Below are 17,725 nucleotides of genomic sequence, written 5' to 3'. Positions count from 1 at the left end.
ACAGTTTGTTGGCTAGATTGTACTTTAGCATTCCTTTCAGCACTGAGGATATACAGGACATGATGGATGTTCAATTTTAATTTGGATTCCGAACCATCATAATGCGTTCAAATTATTGAAGACTTTCCCACCGGGAATCGAATCCTGGATCTTATATTTCAAGGAAGAAGTTCGTCTTACATTTTTTTACAAGTACAGTGTGATCCAAATGTCTTGTTATCCCTACGAAAAGGTGTGAGAACAAGAAAAGAGCAATAGAATAATATCAGACATATGTCCCTAATTTTGTTGATCACTGTCATTGTCATTCGTTGACACTGTCACACATCCACAAGGTCTGAATGCACATAATCATTCGCGTGGCACAAAATGTTGCGGAACCTTGTCTTGTGTGATATTTTAAGAAGTGTTCCTTGAGTGATTGTTGGAAACGCTGTCTTAACAGCATACTTACACTATTGGGTGATCTGGTAAATTTAACGTGAAACATGTTCCTTGAATTATTACTCCCCAGAAAGTTGTCGCAAGACATTAGGTCTGGACTTCTTGAAGGCTAATCGAGACGCACTGGAAGCTGTTGTGATCCTCGTTCTATCCATCTATCACGTAAATATTAATTCAAGTATTCCCTAACAGTGATGATATGGTCAAAGTATGTTTAAAGAAAAGTATAGTCTTGGCAGAACGAAGAGGACAATAGTATAGTGGATGTACCTCCCTGTGACATAGGACAGTGTACATACCGGATCATAGTACGTATACAGAGCAGATGGCATATCTTGTTTATAGTGCATTTTTTTACAGTCGCATATTGGAATCAGAGCTATTTTCAGTTAGCATAGTTGCCAGGCTTCTTCTTCTTCTTCTTCTTCTTATTATTATTATTATTATTATTATTATTATTATTATTATTATTATTATTATTATTATTATTAAGTAATTAGCAATGACGCTCACACATGTTCCGAGATAGACTTTCTAATTGAGTGTGAAGATGACTTCTACTTGTGCTACTATGGCTATTCCGAACAATTTTATGAAGACAATCGGCATTTTTTTTTTCTTTTGTTTTGTTTTGTTTTCCCCAAGATCCTGTCGTTCATCGGGAGCAAACTGGAAAGTGCAGGAGACAAGATAACTTAAATCTAAAAATTGCTAACTTGTATTCAGTTCATTTAGAAGATTGTAACTATGTGAGAAATTTGAAAACCGAATTGTTACTTTTAAACGAAACTTATACCTCTCAGTTGCAAGGCGGAAAGTCCAATCATTTATACGCTGTCTCAGTTTTAGATTTTAAAACTTTCCATGTGGCATTTTCTGGACTCCTATAGAGTTCAGTAAAGTTAATGCGCAATTTCTCTCTCTCTCTCTCTCTCTCTCTCTCTCTCTCTGTATATATATATATATATATATATATATATATATATATATAGATAGATAGATAGATAGATAGATAGATAGATATACACTCTTCTTATCGCCTTCTATCTTCTCAACTGTTAATCCTAAGAAAAAGAAAAAGTGTATAGGAATATTTTCGCAAAAAAAAAGTGGTTTATTTTTGTACTTGGATTTTGTTTCTTGCTAAATTCCATAGTTCTTTTTAGATATTTAAGGAAAACGTGAAACTAGATTTATATTTCCCATCTACTATCCACTAACTCCCACCATTTGGGACTTTTAGTATGTCGTTTAGGACACCACCCACACAATTATGCCAAATTCAAAAATACAATTGTTTTTTAAAATCAGTTTTTTCTTGGGAGGGAGGGGGTCGTTAACGCATCTATTTTGTATAATCAAGTTTCTTTTTTGGATTGTTCAAACAAAATTTACCAGTTAGACGTACAATACAAAGACAAAATACATCATTCTAGAAATAAGAGGTAAATATTAATAATTTAGTAATATACCAAGCTGTGGTGGACCAAACTCAGAAAGCTCGAAGTGTGCAAAGCTGTGGAACACAGCATTTGTTGTCGAGCCAAGCCTGTACCTAGCCAAATATGGCCACCAAATATGTCGATTTTAGTACCTTGGCAATAGGCTTTTTTGCCTACCAAATTTCGTTCAGATCCGGCCAGTAGCTACTGAGATATAAAGTACCACACATGAGGCGAGTCAAGCATGTCCCTAGTCAAGACAGCTCATCAAAGATAGTATTTTGTTTATTTATTTGTCCATGGGTAATTTATCCCACAAATTTGCATCAGATGTGACCAGTAGGTACGAGAAATACCACGTACAGGTACCACATACAAGCTAAACCGAGCCAGTCATGAAATATGATTATCTTTATTTGTTCACAAGGGTTATTTTCACACCGAATTTTCTTCAGATCCGACTAGTAGTTACCAAGTAATAATGTATCACAAGCAAGGCGACTCGAGCCGAACCGAGCCCGGCCATAGCACTATTTTATTGATTCGTCTATCTGCTATTTGATCATCAAATTTGGTTCAGATCTGGCCAGAAGTTGCTGAGAAATAAAGCACTACATACAAGACGAACCAAGTCTGTCCCTAGGCGAGCTCGGTCACCAAGTGTAGTGGTCTTTATCTACTAAACGATGGACTACTTCTCTAACGAACTGCGTTCACACTGAACGACTAGTTAACAATAAATTAAGTACCACATGCAGAGCAAATCAAGCGAAGCCAAACCTGTCACTGGGCAATCACGGCTACCAAGTATAGCAGTTTCCTATTTGATTTGCTATGAATTGTTTGCCCACCAAAATTGTTTCAGATATGGCCAGTAGTTACCGAGAATTAAAGTACCACACATACACGCTTGGAGTGAAAATATACGCTCCTGTATGCTTACGCCGAGAGCTGATAATATTTTTATAATGGATGAAATTGCACGAGTTTAAGCTTTTATTCTAAAATAAAGTATGAAACGTAATTATTAGTTACAAACTCCACAGTTTTGAAATGAAACATTTGAATATTTGAATATAATTTCAATGTAATATTTCCTTTTCTTTCAGGTGGTATTATAGGAAAAATTTACATTTAATTCCCGTGGAAGAAATTGAGAAGTATTCCGTACGACATGGAACTTTGATAATATCGAGTGTGAAAGAATCGGATGCTGGGGCCTATTTTTGCAATGCCACAAACCCAGCTGGAAGCGAAGTGATGGAAATCCAGTTGACCGTAACTTCACCGCTAGTAGTTCACTTACAACCTGCTCGTCAGACTGTTGATCTTGGGAAAAGTGCCGAATTTGCATGTGCAGTGTCGGGGTATCCTCAAACAAATATTTATTGGTTGAAAGATGGACAACAATTAAGAACAGGAGCTAGAGTTCGTCAAATTGGAAAGGATAGAATCCATTTAGTCTCAGTGATAAAAGAAGATCGTGGCATGTACCAGTGTTTTGTTAAAAATGATTATGAAATGGCCCAGGGATCAGCAGAACTTAGGTTGGGAGGTAAGTACATCATCTTTTAAATATTTTATGTACTGCTTAATAAATTATTCTTTGAACATAATTGTGATACGCCTCATGCAATTGAATACTTTCTGTGCATGAAATGTTTAATATAGAGTAATGTATAAATGTATTTCATTTTATTCAAAACGCTGTTTTATTGCAAATTATCTGGTGCATATAAGAAATGCGTTATGATGACAGATAACCTTAATAGATTTTGCCAGCCAACAAAGCATGGACACTGACACCATCTTTTTCGAGTTATTCGGAAAGTGCTTCTAGCATAATTAGTGTAATTTTACATGTTGCCGCAGTTACTCGCTGTTTCAGTTGTTCGATGGTTTCGATCTTGACTTCGTAAACTTGCAACTTAATGAAACCACAAATAAAATAATCTAGTAGTGTAAGGTCTGGAGAGTGTGACACTTAAACTTTTGATGAGCAAAGATCGATCCAATTCAACGGTAAGGTTATTTTTAAATAGCCACGAATAAATATGGTAAAATGAAAGAGTGCACCATTTTACTGGAATGCAACAGTGTATTTATTCCTGGCATGTTCCAGCTGCAGTTTCAAAGAAATAATCTACTATACCAAGGTTGGCATTGTTATTGTCCGTTTTGTGGGGGAGGGGTATTCCTATCCACATATTTAAATTATGTAAGTCCCATTCTCATTATGTGGCGTTCTGATTTCTATCTATATCTTACAATCGTGCTTATTGACATGACCACATGTATGAAACATTGAACCATCGCTAATTACGTTTAATAAGTTGTAGCTCGTAGTTTGTCGAGCTGCACAGTTCTCCTGGTTCATGCTTGTGCATTATTTGAATGTGGTAAGAATGTTATTTAATTGTAGCACATGGTACATAATTAAGTGTTGTTTCTTTCTTTCTTTCTTTCTTTCTTACACCAAAATTATTGTGTCTAGTCAATTATGTGAGACTCCGTGCGATAACCTTATGCTACTTGCATAGGTTCAAGTGTTGTCACAGGCTTTCCTGAACGTCGCTCATCGGTAACAGTTCCAGTTCTTCTGCGTTTATTGTCCAGATAACTGATCACAGCTTTCCTGCTAGAAGCTACTTTCTTGAATTCCCGCCCGAAAGTTAGATGAACCTAACCATAGGTCACTCCTCGAAGAGGAGTACAAACAGCCACTGTTCTTCATTTTGTGGTTAGCATCGTTTCAATTCGCCTACTAAAGAATGGTAATATAAGTCAAATGTCACGGAAATGCTGAATCACATTGCATTGTATAGTGCCTGTTGTATAACAACTTATATTAAATTAGACGTGTTAGTCCATTTAGCACAGATTAAAGTTAATGTTAATAGATTCATAGATCATAAGTTTTAAAACAAACTCATAGAAGTTTAGGGTTATGGACGTGAATGTTTACAATTATTTACCGTTGTGGATGTTAGCAATATAATGCTCTGTAAAATGATACTGAGTATCTTATTCACTGAGAATAAAAGAAAGTTGAGTCTCAGTGAATCAGTTTTGTGTGTCAGTTACTCAGGACAATATTTGTGTGTATATTTCTTTCTTAACAAATGGTACTGCTGATTACTTGTTTGGTGACCAAGTCCCACTTGCTACACTGGTTTCGTCCTAACTCCAGTAAGTAGATGGCACAAGCAACAACCCAGAACCGAACAAGAACTGATCCGGAACTGATCGAATAAATTCCCCCTCTGTATGCACGCGTGGTTAATGAATTACAGTTTCTTGCCACGCCTTGCTCAGTGTACCTTACTTTTGCAGTTTCCTAAGAAATTAAACCATTGAACAAGATAGTATTCTCCCTTCTGTTAATTTATATTGTTCTCTTTGTCAGCTAGCAATGCCAATTTTTATTCTGTTACACAATTGAATAATACATTATATTTATGAAAAAAGGTCTAGAGTCATCTCTGTGAGATTATTTGTTTATTGTAGTAACACACTTTTTTTAAATTCTTATGCTATATCGTCTACTTTAGGAAAAGTCACAAAAAATCTTAATTTTGATACAATTGCACTTAAACATTTGTAGCAAGTGTAGTCACACGAAATTTCATGTTTTATTTTTACTTGTTTGGATACAAAATTCACATTGTTAAAGTTCACAAATTGCAAGTACAATATTCGAATTTACAATATACGTTTAAGTTGAAAATAATAATTATACACGAATGATTTTGAAAAGATCCAAAGCTATAATATTTTGCAAATAAATTTTAAATTGTAACATTCTAAAATTATAATAAAGATTTATGAGTATAAAATATGCAGTACTGAATGTAGAAAAATCTGAAGGAAGAAAAAAAAAAACAATAAGGTGTCCGAAAACTTGAGGAAGGGCCGTGAAGAATATCGGATGAAAATAAATCTTAGAAAGACACAAGTCATGGTGATTGGAACGAAAAGGTCGGTGTCAAATATAGAAGTAGGAGGAGATAAAATAGAACAGGTGACTAGGCTTTGATACATGGGTAGTATTATTAGTGGTGATATGAAGTGTGAACGTAAATTAAAAGCAAGAATAGGAATGGCGAAATAATCCTTTAGAAGAAATACAATACTATTTTGTAGGGTGTTGAATAAAGAGTTGAGAAAAAAGACTTATGCAATTCTACATGTGGAGTATTGTGCTGTATGGGTCAGAAACATTGCCATTTCTCAAAAATGTTGAAAAACGGCTGGGAGCTTTCAAAATGTAGGTGTAAAGAAGATTGGAAAGAATTAGCTGGATGTAGCGGAAAACAAGTGAGAAGGTGTTAGAAATGGTGGGAGAGAATAGAACAATAATGCATATTATTAGGAAGAGGAAGAGCAACTGGTTGAGATATTGTGTAAGAAGGAACTGCGTTATGAGGAACGTGCTAGAGGGTATGGTGACAGGAAAAAGAGCGAAAGAGACTAACAATATCAAAACAAATAAATCGTACGTGAAGACGAAGAGGTAACCGGAAGACCGTGGAGCATGGAATCTTCTCATTTGCAGCAAGTGACGTGCCAACAATGGCAGAATACCTATGATGATGAACGTAGCAAAATGTTATTCTTTTTCATTTATTACTCATTTCGATTAAGCTTATTTAAGAAAGACTGTATTTCTTATATCTCGTCACCATTAATATTTTACGTAATGCATTTATTATTTTTTTTAATAACCAGAGATGAATTATTTAAAGGATTTAACGTTGTCCCCCCCCCCAAAAAAAAAGCTTCATCTTTGTCCCGTCTCGCCTTCTTCGCTCCTTCGGCTCTTCCTGTTTCGTTGTGTCATTACTCCTAACATAATATGAATCAGTCAGTTGGAGGCAATTAATTTAAAATATATTTCAGAACAATTTGTTCCAACCACAGCACTTGAAACAGACAGTATTCCATCGGCAGAATTGTTTCTGCATGCAATACCCATATTTTCTACAGATGTATGCATCTTAAAATTATATTACTTTTAAACCATTTGTTCTATATAGGGTTTGTGCATACATATTATATCATACCACAAAATATTTTATCATTTTTTTAATCTCATATACGTATAAAAAACAACAAGAAAAACAGGTGCGGACTAACTAGAAAGAATTTATATAGCAAAAATAAATAGACAGAAAAATATCCATATGGAATTTCAACTATAAGAAGTTACAACAAAACCAACATTGTAAAATGATATTTATTGTCTTCTCCAGTGGTTATTTAATGCGATTGTTAGCGACTTTCATGACATCAGAACAACAAGAAATTGTCTTTATTTTATTTCTTTCAAATACAATTATATTCAGCGTGTGTGAACACGACAATATCTCCAAGATCCACTATAATGAAAGGAAAATGGAGCTGGGTTATCGCTCCCGAGACGCCAATGTTTCTTTCTAAAGCCTGAAGCTCATCCTTCCTACATCAGTAAATTCATATAACGCTCTATTTGATTGTAAGACCCCTCTTCGTTCCCAATAGATCGATAAATTCCTCAAAAGACACATTTTCACCTTTCAGCTACAAATTGGTGAGGAACATATATTGGAAGTTATTAAGTTTAAGCAATATATATATATATATATATATATATATATATATATATATATATATATATATATAATTTTGAAATTATACAATGGGACGTAAAATTTAGATGTCATTTGGAATTGTGTGTAGAATAGCAATTGTATTTTTATGCTATTTAAATGTTGAATAATAAAAATATTGATATATTTATTTTCTTGAAAGGTAGAGATTGCCTCAATCGTGCAAAATTTATATTCTAAATTAATTTCCTAGAGAAATGAATCCATGCGCAAAAAAAAAAAAAAATGATCACAATATACAGTAGGACTTTTCAGTACAGTTCGTGGGGGCGCGGTGGCTCAGTGGTAGAGCGTTCACCTCTGGTGCTTGGGGTCCCGGGTTCGTCCCAGCCCCCGCCAAGTGAACTTTGTGGTGGACAAACACCGTGGTCGTGGTTTTTCTCGGGGTTCTCCCGTTTCCTCCCACTTTCTTCATTCCACCATTTCACTCATCTCTCATCATCACCGTCTCCTTTAGCCTAACCGGCATAACCGTGGGACGTAAAACTTAAAGATTTCATTTTTTTCATTTTTTTTCAGTACAGTTTCGTTTTAAGTGGTGAATGTGCTGCTATAGTCTAATAATAAACAGCGATGAATTGTTATAATAATAATAAAAAGAATCGTATCTTGCTATTATAACTGTCATGTGCCCTTTTTTCTGATGGTACATAAGAGTACATAGTAATAGCATTTTTAAAAATGATTTTTAATTGCACTTTATCTAGTAATATTTTATTTTACTTATATGTTTAGTATCATTGTATTTGTGATCTCTCAATATTACACAACAAGGAATTAAACCGTTTATAAATCGAGTTATCTCAGTTGGTCCAGTTCAGAAACCCAAATTACTTTCCTATAGTTCCCTTCGAGGACTTATTTTTTTTAAATATTGACTTCAGAAAAAAAATAAGAACTAAAAACATAATCAACATCACAGAGTCATCATTGCGTTCATTGATGGAGGTAATCCAGCAAGTTGATTTCGGGATATGGTTCATTAAAAATATGTTCCATATATATTCCAACCTGTTCCTGAAGAATGAAGCTTTCCGCCGATATGCATTTTATGAGTGTATCCCCAAGGGGGAAGGAATGCCATCCCCAAAATCCTGATGCAAAAAAGAACACATAATTACCCTCCCCTGTCTGCCATGGTACTCTCAACATACATAAAATACATATCGGCAGAAAGCGTCGTCCTTGAGAAATACATACGTACCCAAATTATCTTCCTAGCTTAATTAGGACCTGAGTTATTGAGGTTTAAATTGAATCACATTAAGGAGTGACCAGAATGTAAGTATTTCAAACCATTAGGTGGCTCAATGACCGTAACTCCGTAACGATGCATTTCACGACATATGGTCATACCAACATTTTTGCTTGCCCACCCATAAGGAATCCATCCCTGAAATGTTGCCGTATCCTTTTTGTTACACCCTGTATATATACAGAACAGGGTGTTAATGAACTATACCGACAAACTGTAGGAGGTGATTCCCCACATCACAATAAGAGAAAAAGTTCATATGGACCTATGGCGAAAAGTGCATAGTTTCAGAACTAAGGCTGTCCAAAATCGCGAAAAAGCCAAATTTCCATACGCCCTGGTTCGAATTCCTGTAGCTATGGATTGTAATCCTTATCAGCGTAAAGGAAGTTATGCATACTCAGTGCAAAAATGTATATTTCATCCATATTTAATAGGCGAACAGAGTATTCCCAACAGGGTATAATTCTCGGATATGCTCTCAATAGAGTTTTGAGATATACGCTGATTTCAAGGAGAGTCCAAAGTAGGCAGGAGGTAAGCCTTAACAACAATGGACAAACATTGCGTTGGAGGGAATTCGGAAGTTTAGGAACCGGCAACTGCATGTATTTTTGCGTTCGGCATAACGTGTGACGCGATGAATTTCGTCACGGTATATTTCACTTTTTCATCTCTAACAAGCGTGCAAGAAAACATTGCTGTATGCGTTTTCCCGAGTACGTGCTGCTGTTGATCCTTAACACTTCCGACAACCTGCCAAAGGATTGCGTGTTCATTGCCGTCACGGCTTATTGTTTGCCTACTTTGGACGAATCATAAAGTCAGAGCATATCTCAAAATTCGGTTGATGGTATGTGTGGGAATTTCACCCTGCAGGGAATACTCTGTATACCCATTGAACATTAATGAAATGTACATTTCTGGATTGCGCATGCGTGACTTCACTTATGCTGATAAATACTACCGTCCATAGTTTCTCGAATTCGAACTAAGGCCTCTAGAAATTTGGCTTTTTCGCGAATTTGGACAGCCCTAGCTCTGAAACTATGCACTTTTCCCCTTATCTATGATTTACATAGAACGGCGCGTACGCGAACTTCCCAAGCACTGACTCATGACCAGGCGTTGACAAATATGAAACGAGTAAATACCTGAAATTATTGATGTAAGGAAGAGATGATTGATAGAGTCCAACACAAGTAGATCAATCAGATATTGTCCCAGCTGCAGTATGATGCTCTTTCTGGTAAGTCTTTCGTCGCAACTACTCCCGAGTTTGGAAAGCGAAGTAGTTTTGATTGAGCTTAAGTCACGGACTTCCTGTAGTCGTGGTGAAATTGTAAGGACATGTATCTATGAATCTACTTCTGTCATCATATTTGTCAGAGTCAACTTACACAATGACTTGTGAAATGTAGCTGATTTCAGTACTTGGAAACAATTTCAAATACATAATTACATAGCAGTTTTACAGATAAAGAATTCATTAATTAATCACTGTTAAGTTTTGAAATATCCAACATTTTCTTTCACTATTTTTTGAAAGTCATTTTAAGAGTAATCAACTAAAAATACAATCACGGACAAAATGTTAATAATTAATTTCAATAACGTGTTTGATATATATACAACCCAACTGTACCTTAATCGTCAGGTTAGTTGTATACCATTCAAACCAAACTCCTTCACGTGATATACACGTGTCATTGCTACTTGTGAAATGTAAAATAGCCTAGTCTTAGTGCGTGATGAGAAAATTATTGCGAGTACAATGAATACAAAGCAAAATTAATTATGGTACATAGAAGATTGTATTGCCAGTAATTTTAACCGTGCTAAGAACTAATAGAATAAGAAATAATATAGTGGTAATACATCTCAGTATACTTTTATCCTTTTATAGAAGTTTTTTTTTTATATATATATACTTTGGAAAGAATGTGACCATTAAATTGAATAGCTTAGGGAACTAATTTAACTAGTCTTGGTTAACCAGCAACAAGACGTATAGAGACCTTGTCACCAAAAGGCAATTAAGCCACAAGGTATATTATGTTTTCGAAAACTATGACCTGTATTATTCTATTGAGAAAAGTTTCCCCAGTTTCTGGGCAGGACAGAGCAAGCTTTTGCAACTTCTGCAACTATGTCGATGAAATTGATTCAAACTTCACATGTTCCTCCGCTGTCACGTTAATTTTGGAATTCAAGTTTAATAATTCACTACAAACCCTCTGGACTAGGGAAAAAAATGAAAAATAGAAAAAAGAAATAAAGTTGATTACTCTTTTCTTGTGGTTTAAATAAATCAGTAAGATTTTTTTTTTTTCAAACTGACAGGGCAAAAAAGTTTTCAATTATTTCGCTCTAGTATTATTATGCACACTACCACAGGTTCGCCTTTACAATAAGCAAAACCTTTTCTAATATATTTTTATATATAACAGAATCATATAATATATGTATTTTTAAAAATACTGTTCTAAATCTATTTCTTTTTTACATTCTCTTTTAATAATAATAATAATAATAATAATAATAATAATAATAATAATAATAATAATAATAATAATAATAATATTTTTTTCTTGGGATTCTCCCGTTCTCTTCCACTTTCTTCATTCCAAGATTTCATTCATTTCTCATTATCACAATCTCCTTTAGCCTACAGAGAATAACTGTGGGACATAAAACTGAAATATTTTATTTCGTTTCATTTACATGAATATTTCATTATGAACTCAAGTCAAGAACATTCTTGTCATACTTGAGTGGTCTTTAGTTTTGTTGAAAGGAGATACTGTTGAAATTAGGGTATACTTCTTTCCACCCTTTTTATCACTGAAAGATTTGAGTGATGCCTACAGTTAAAGCTAGGCTGTTCTTTCATCTTATTTCGTTTTATGTGGTTACTTATAGTGGCCACAGTGGTTCAATGGTGGAGTCCTTGTCTCTGGTACGTAGGATCCCTGGTTAGACCCCCGACCAAGTAAGTTTGTTGTGGGCATCATGTCTATGGCTTTTCTCGGGATATTCCCATTTCTTCTGACAATGTCATCCCATGAATTCTTGTACCATTCACTTGCCTTACTCATCCGTCTCCCTTAGCCCGTGTCCTTGTCCGTGTCCCGTAATTATGGGACCTTGTGGCTTGCGACACTAACGCCCATCTCATGAGCAAAAGGCTAACTCCATTTTAGACTATGTGGTATTTTGTTGTGATTTTCGCTAATGTAATGAGATACTGTCAAGAATGGCTGTTACCTATAATAAAATAAATAAATAAATAGGAACAACACTGCGCAAAAGGCTAACCAAATATTGTTCCTAGTGCTCGCTGCCTTCAGTCCACCTGCTCTATGATACACAGATGACTGTTTCCACTGTATCCAGCATACAAATGTATGTGTTTTAGGTTCACTGATAGCCTATTCACCTCTACTACCATATCCTGCTACGTGTTTCGTCGTTTTTGTTCACTCTATATATATATTTCCAGAACAGTATAATATCACGCATATATTGATCTAGACTTCTTTTATTAAATGTCCTCAGATGAATCAACTAATGAAGTTTGTGCACACTCAATATACCATCCTGTATATATTTTAATATAATGAGTCACTTTCCAAAGTTGAATGATTATTTGTCAATATACAAAGACAATAAAAAAAAAAAAAAAAAACTTGGCCAGCTTAAATCTCAACACACTATAAGTCAAGTAGAATTTTGATGCGGTATCATCGAAATGTGATTACGCGTTTCTCTTTTCACTTTTTTTTTTTAAAGTAGGAATCCTAAAATGTTGTTAGTCAGCACCCTTTGAACATCGATTGTCCGTGCATTTTCTCCCTGATCAAGTTGCCTCGCTTCTCTTTGTCTCTTTTTATGTCCCTTTTGCCTTCGCACGTGACAGTTGATCTGACTCAATCTCCACTATAGCTTACAACCATTACACTGGGTCGCTGACATTGCGACTACCTCATCAACTGTCGTAAAAGCTATTGTACCGGCAGCGTGATGTCTCACGAATTTAATGAGCTACGCGTGTTCCTCTCGCTCACTTCATTGTGCACAATCGAATTACAGAAGAGAACTGCTGACGCTTGAGCTACTCTCTCTCTCTCTCTCTTTTTTTTTTCTTCTGTGAGAAAACTAACAAATTGTGGGTCAAATTTAGTGAAGAGTTCTAAACACACTTAAATATAACAACATTGATACATTAATAATCCTGCAATAGATAAATCAACATTACCTGCGCAAGAAATCACAAATGAGTTTCATTTCAGAATGTTTAAGTACGATGGGTTAATACGTTATTGGGTTGCATGCAGTGTGCGAATTGAAGAATTTTCCCAGGGGGGAATGAATTTCACCCATATGCGCACCCAGTCCTCCCCCCATATTATATATATATATATATATATATATATATATATATATATATATATATATATATATATATATATAGATAGATAGATAGATATAGATATAGATAGATAGATAGATAGATAGATAGATAGATAGATAGATAGATAGATAGATAGATAGATAGATAGATAGATATACTAACAAGTACAAAACAGTTGAGATGTGAGATCTTTCATAAATTTTCACTCAAGTAATATTTAGGTTAGCTACGCAAAGTAGACCTACTTATCTTTATGTCCACTTAAAAATACTCCAGAGGGGGAAAAATGTTATCCCTGCCAGGGATAAAATTTTCCTTTTCCAGGGTGGGAAAGATTTTTGTCAGGGGGGGAAATCCCTGGCATCCCCCCCGCCAATTCGCACACTGGTTGCATGCACTATTGTAACTAGAAATTGTACATGTTTATGCATGCGGTGGCGTAGTCGACACGGTCCTTGCCTAAGAACTACGAGGTTTAGAGTAGATACTTGGTAGGAAGCGCATTTATTTTCACTTTCTTCTCACGTTGCAATGCGATTGAAAGGTTTACTCAGCGTAGCATAAATGGGTTTGTGGGAAACCAGTGGGACAGAGGAGATCAAAAACATTGTGCTCACTACACCATCTCTTGTTTGTACAGGTGTCTAGAACGTTCAGTCTCTTCCATTCTCACAGCCATTAGGCCTCATTTGACCTGTCTCGAATGCCCGTTCTTCGCAAGGGAAGAACATGTTTATAGAAATCTTTGAATGCTCTTCCGCTATAGAATATGCACTTTAGTTAAAAAGTGTAATTACGAGAATACGCAAGATACTCCACCTTCGGCTTACATTTTGAAATATCCTACCCCACAGAAACCTGCTGTAATCAAATTCGTATGGTTGAATAAAAAAACTTGAAGTGGTACTAACTATATTTCGAAAGTCATTTCAAATGGGTCGGCCGTTTTCCCGACCACTTACTGTCTTCCTTTCACTCCTTCTCCCCCTTCCTAAGATGAAACTAAACTTGACTTGAATGCATTGGAAGCGTCACTATTAACTTCAGCGACAACAAAAGCTATGTATTGCACACTAATTATTAATGCCGGTCATTTTTGATTGATTTTGCATGTCTTTCCTTCCTATTCCTACTCCTCGAGGTGTCGTACTCCCACGGTGTTTTTCTTTCCACATTGTAAGTCAGAAGGAATATGTGTTTGCCGAGGTTTCCATTTACCCAACCGTTTCCGAACAAATGACCAAACTATTTTGCCAGTTTTGTAGTTTTTACATTGCAAAATATGTTGTGACTCACAACATTCCGCCTGGTGGCACGTATAACTTTGGGATTCGTCTAGTTGTAACATATCAAATTAAAAACACAATTGTCTCGTTCGGATCTCAGCGGAGCCACTGCGTGATCCTCCCTTGTCACACACATAGAGATTGGTTGGTTGATTAGTCTTTAGCGTTCCGTTTAACAGTGAGCCTATACGAGACGTGAACCTGCAACTTAACGTGGGATCCGAACTAAATTAGCTCCTACGATAAATTTCGAGTGTCTCGCCCTAAAGACACGCACTACATAAATAAATAGTTCTGTTCTGTTTTAACTTAATTTGTTGTACTTTGAAAATAATGCCACACTTATTTTCCTGTTTTCACATTTGTCTCACCGTTTCCGATTTATAGGGGTGGCCATTAACTTTTCAATTATGTTTTTGTTTACATTTTGAACCATCGCCATTTTGCACAGGGTTGTTGTAGAGAGTCGAGACTAGCTCCATTTTCTTTCATTTTACTACAGTTTTCAAACGATGTGCCACTTAACCCTCTTGCCATTTGAAAATTTTGAGTTGAACCCCCTCTGGGACCCTGCGGGGAACCCTGGGGCAAAGTTTTTTTTTTTTTTACACCAAAAAGTTTCTTCTTGAAAATAATGAGATACGTGTTGGCCGAATTTCCCATTTACACAACCATTTCCGAAGAAATGTCTCGGTTGAAACTATTCTGCCAGTTTTTTTTTTTTTTATTTTTTTATTTATTTTTTTTTTTTTAGTTTTTACATTACAAAATATGTTGTAACTCACGATATTTCGCCAATAGGCACGTACAACTTTAGGATTCATCTAATTATAGCATCCAAATGCAAACACAATTGTCTCATTCTAATCTCAGCGGAGCCACTACGTGACCCTCCCTTGTGAGTATTTTATAATCATGCATAAATATTTTCAATATTCATGTAAAATACTCAAAACACAAACATGCCAATTTAATTGAAATTCAAGACTGACAGTAGAAAATGGCAAAAATAATTAACTATATTTTTCTTGCCACATATACATTTGTTATCTTTTTCCTGTTAAAAATATAGCCACATACAATGGAATTACAACTTCCTGCGGTAACAAATAGAATACTATTCAAGAATGATCTTTGAACATGAGCACTCTTCATGACTCGTGGTAGGGATAATAATCTTGCTTGACGGGAAATAGTATTTTGCGCTTGTAACGCTGTTAATTAATTATTCCTTTGACAGGAAAAAAATCTCCCCTGTTCTAAGTCAATGCTGGCGATAAGGTTTTGTAGAAATCTGATTTCCCCCAAAAAACACTGGACTGTTGCCATCGTTTGCTTACCCTCTCTGCTCATCTACTTTACTCGCAAACACTTTGTTCGAAAAAAAAAAAAATCATCTGCCATTTTTCCTCTGAACGACCATCTACCTCTATCTTTGTTGTCTACCTAAATCTGATATATTGTATCCAATTTCCACGAAGCGTTCTACTTAGATATTCTATAATCTACTGTCTCATGTTTTACCTTCACAGCTTCTCCTCTGGATATTTTACACGGAATGAGTATTGATATTTGCGCAGACAGTTCCATCAAGAAGAGGGATATTTTATTACCCTTATTAGTTTTAACAGAGTTTTCAACAAATATAAGGTAACCGTTAGTTCTTACTTTGGAACAAATGACTATCTGTAAGGATATGCTCGTGTTTTAACGAAAAAAATGCATTTTATAAAATATGATGTCTCATCCACCAAGTTACGAATATCGTTTGACTTTTCATGATGTAATGAACAGAAACATCACAATACATACCATTACAAAACAACGAATAAATTATTTGAAGAGACTAGGAAATTAGTTTTGTGGTTGTGAAAAAAAGCCCTAATTGATTTTATCGCTTTATATCATTAGTATATAATTCATTTTCTTAACTTTTACCATGATATTTTTCTTATTTTATTATCAAATGAATGTTTAGCAAATTTTTGCCATGTAAAATCCTTTTTTTTTTTCAAAATAGCATATATATCAGAGTCAGTTTTTCTCTTTAAAAAAAATATTTGTGTGGCAAATTGCAATACAAATATCAATTTGTATTGCAATTTGTAAATTTTGTATAGCATTTTCCGACCTATAATGAGGTTCATAAAATAATTGTAATAAATACAAAAGTACTTCACAATTAAACTGAGAAAAACAATACATTGGCTGTTCTTTCTTCAGACACACACACACACACACACACACAAAGAAAGAGAAAGAGAGAGAGTCCCTTTGGTCATTTTTTTTTTTTTTAGGTTCTTGGCATCCCGCGAGAAGAAATCTTGCAAATACTGTATGATGCCTTTTACAAGGGGCATAAATGGGCATAAAGTATATCAATACTTCAAATAACAAGAGAAAATAAAAGAGAAAGATGAGTGCATTTTTCTATATTTTCGGCGCTGAAGAAAGTCGTTACTGTTTCTGTCATCTACTGTACGCACTTCTGCGTTTTACTAACCAAATTCAAGCCCCATTCATGCTACATCATATATCTGGTAGGTCTCATATAGTTCGAACTCGTTTCTTGTCCTGCCAATGTGTCGTTTCTTCAAGGGACACTTTCTTTTTATTACACTCTCAGAAACAACGATGGGATGACCTGAAACCTCAGAAAGTCTGTAGGATGACCCACTAGCAACAAACCGACAAAGGAAAGGAAAGACAGAGTGGAAAATTGTTATGTAACCGAAAGTCGAGGTATATTTTCCTTGGAACAACCTGGAATAATCTACTGTACATTTTGCATTTAGTGAATTATGAAAATCCTTTAAAATATTCCCTGAAAGTTTGTTTTTATTTTGTTCAATATTTATATTTGGCATCCGATAATTGGTAGATTTAGAAATAGACATTTTTAATGTCCACTACTTATTTTATTTTCATAATATTTTCGATACACAATTCAGGAAAGAGATGTGATCTAATCGTTTATCCTTTACTGGAAATTAAATAAATTTTCCTTGTATGAATACGATATTTTTCCAGAAGTGTATTTGTAATTACAAGATAGACCATAATCATTTTCTGTACAGCTATGTTTATATAAAAACTAACATCGAATTCAATATATTGAAGCAGACAGATTTGCTTCAATTAGTGTTATTTTTTGTGGGATTTCCTTAACAATAGTTGCTACGCTCACACTGATTAAAGCGTGGTTCAAACTTCCTCTTTTAGCCATCAATGACAAC

The 17,725-nt window shown here is 35.0% G+C and overlaps 1 protein-coding gene across 1 annotated transcript in view; it reads left to right on the top strand.

The window, feature by feature from the left end:
- Positions 1-17,725, top strand: part of LOC145687313 (cell adhesion molecule Dscam2-like) — a 1,291,367-nt gene that overhangs the window by 554,104 nt on the left and 719,538 nt on the right. The window contains exon 6 of the mRNA XM_081760775.1: positions 2,996-3,441. Within this exon, the coding sequence (XP_081616901.1) occupies positions 2,996-3,441 (446 nt within the window). The remainder of the gene's footprint in view (positions 1-2,995; positions 3,442-17,725) is intronic.

Source organism: Thermobia domestica, chromosome 6 (genome assembly GCF_964235325.1).
Source record: "Thermobia domestica chromosome 6, izTheDome1.hap1.1, whole genome shotgun sequence".
Lineage (NCBI taxonomy): Eukaryota > Metazoa > Arthropoda > Insecta > Zygentoma > Lepismatidae > Thermobia > Thermobia domestica.
The sequence above is the reverse complement of the archived record's forward strand: the minus strand, read 5'-3'. Positions and strand labels throughout refer to the sequence as shown.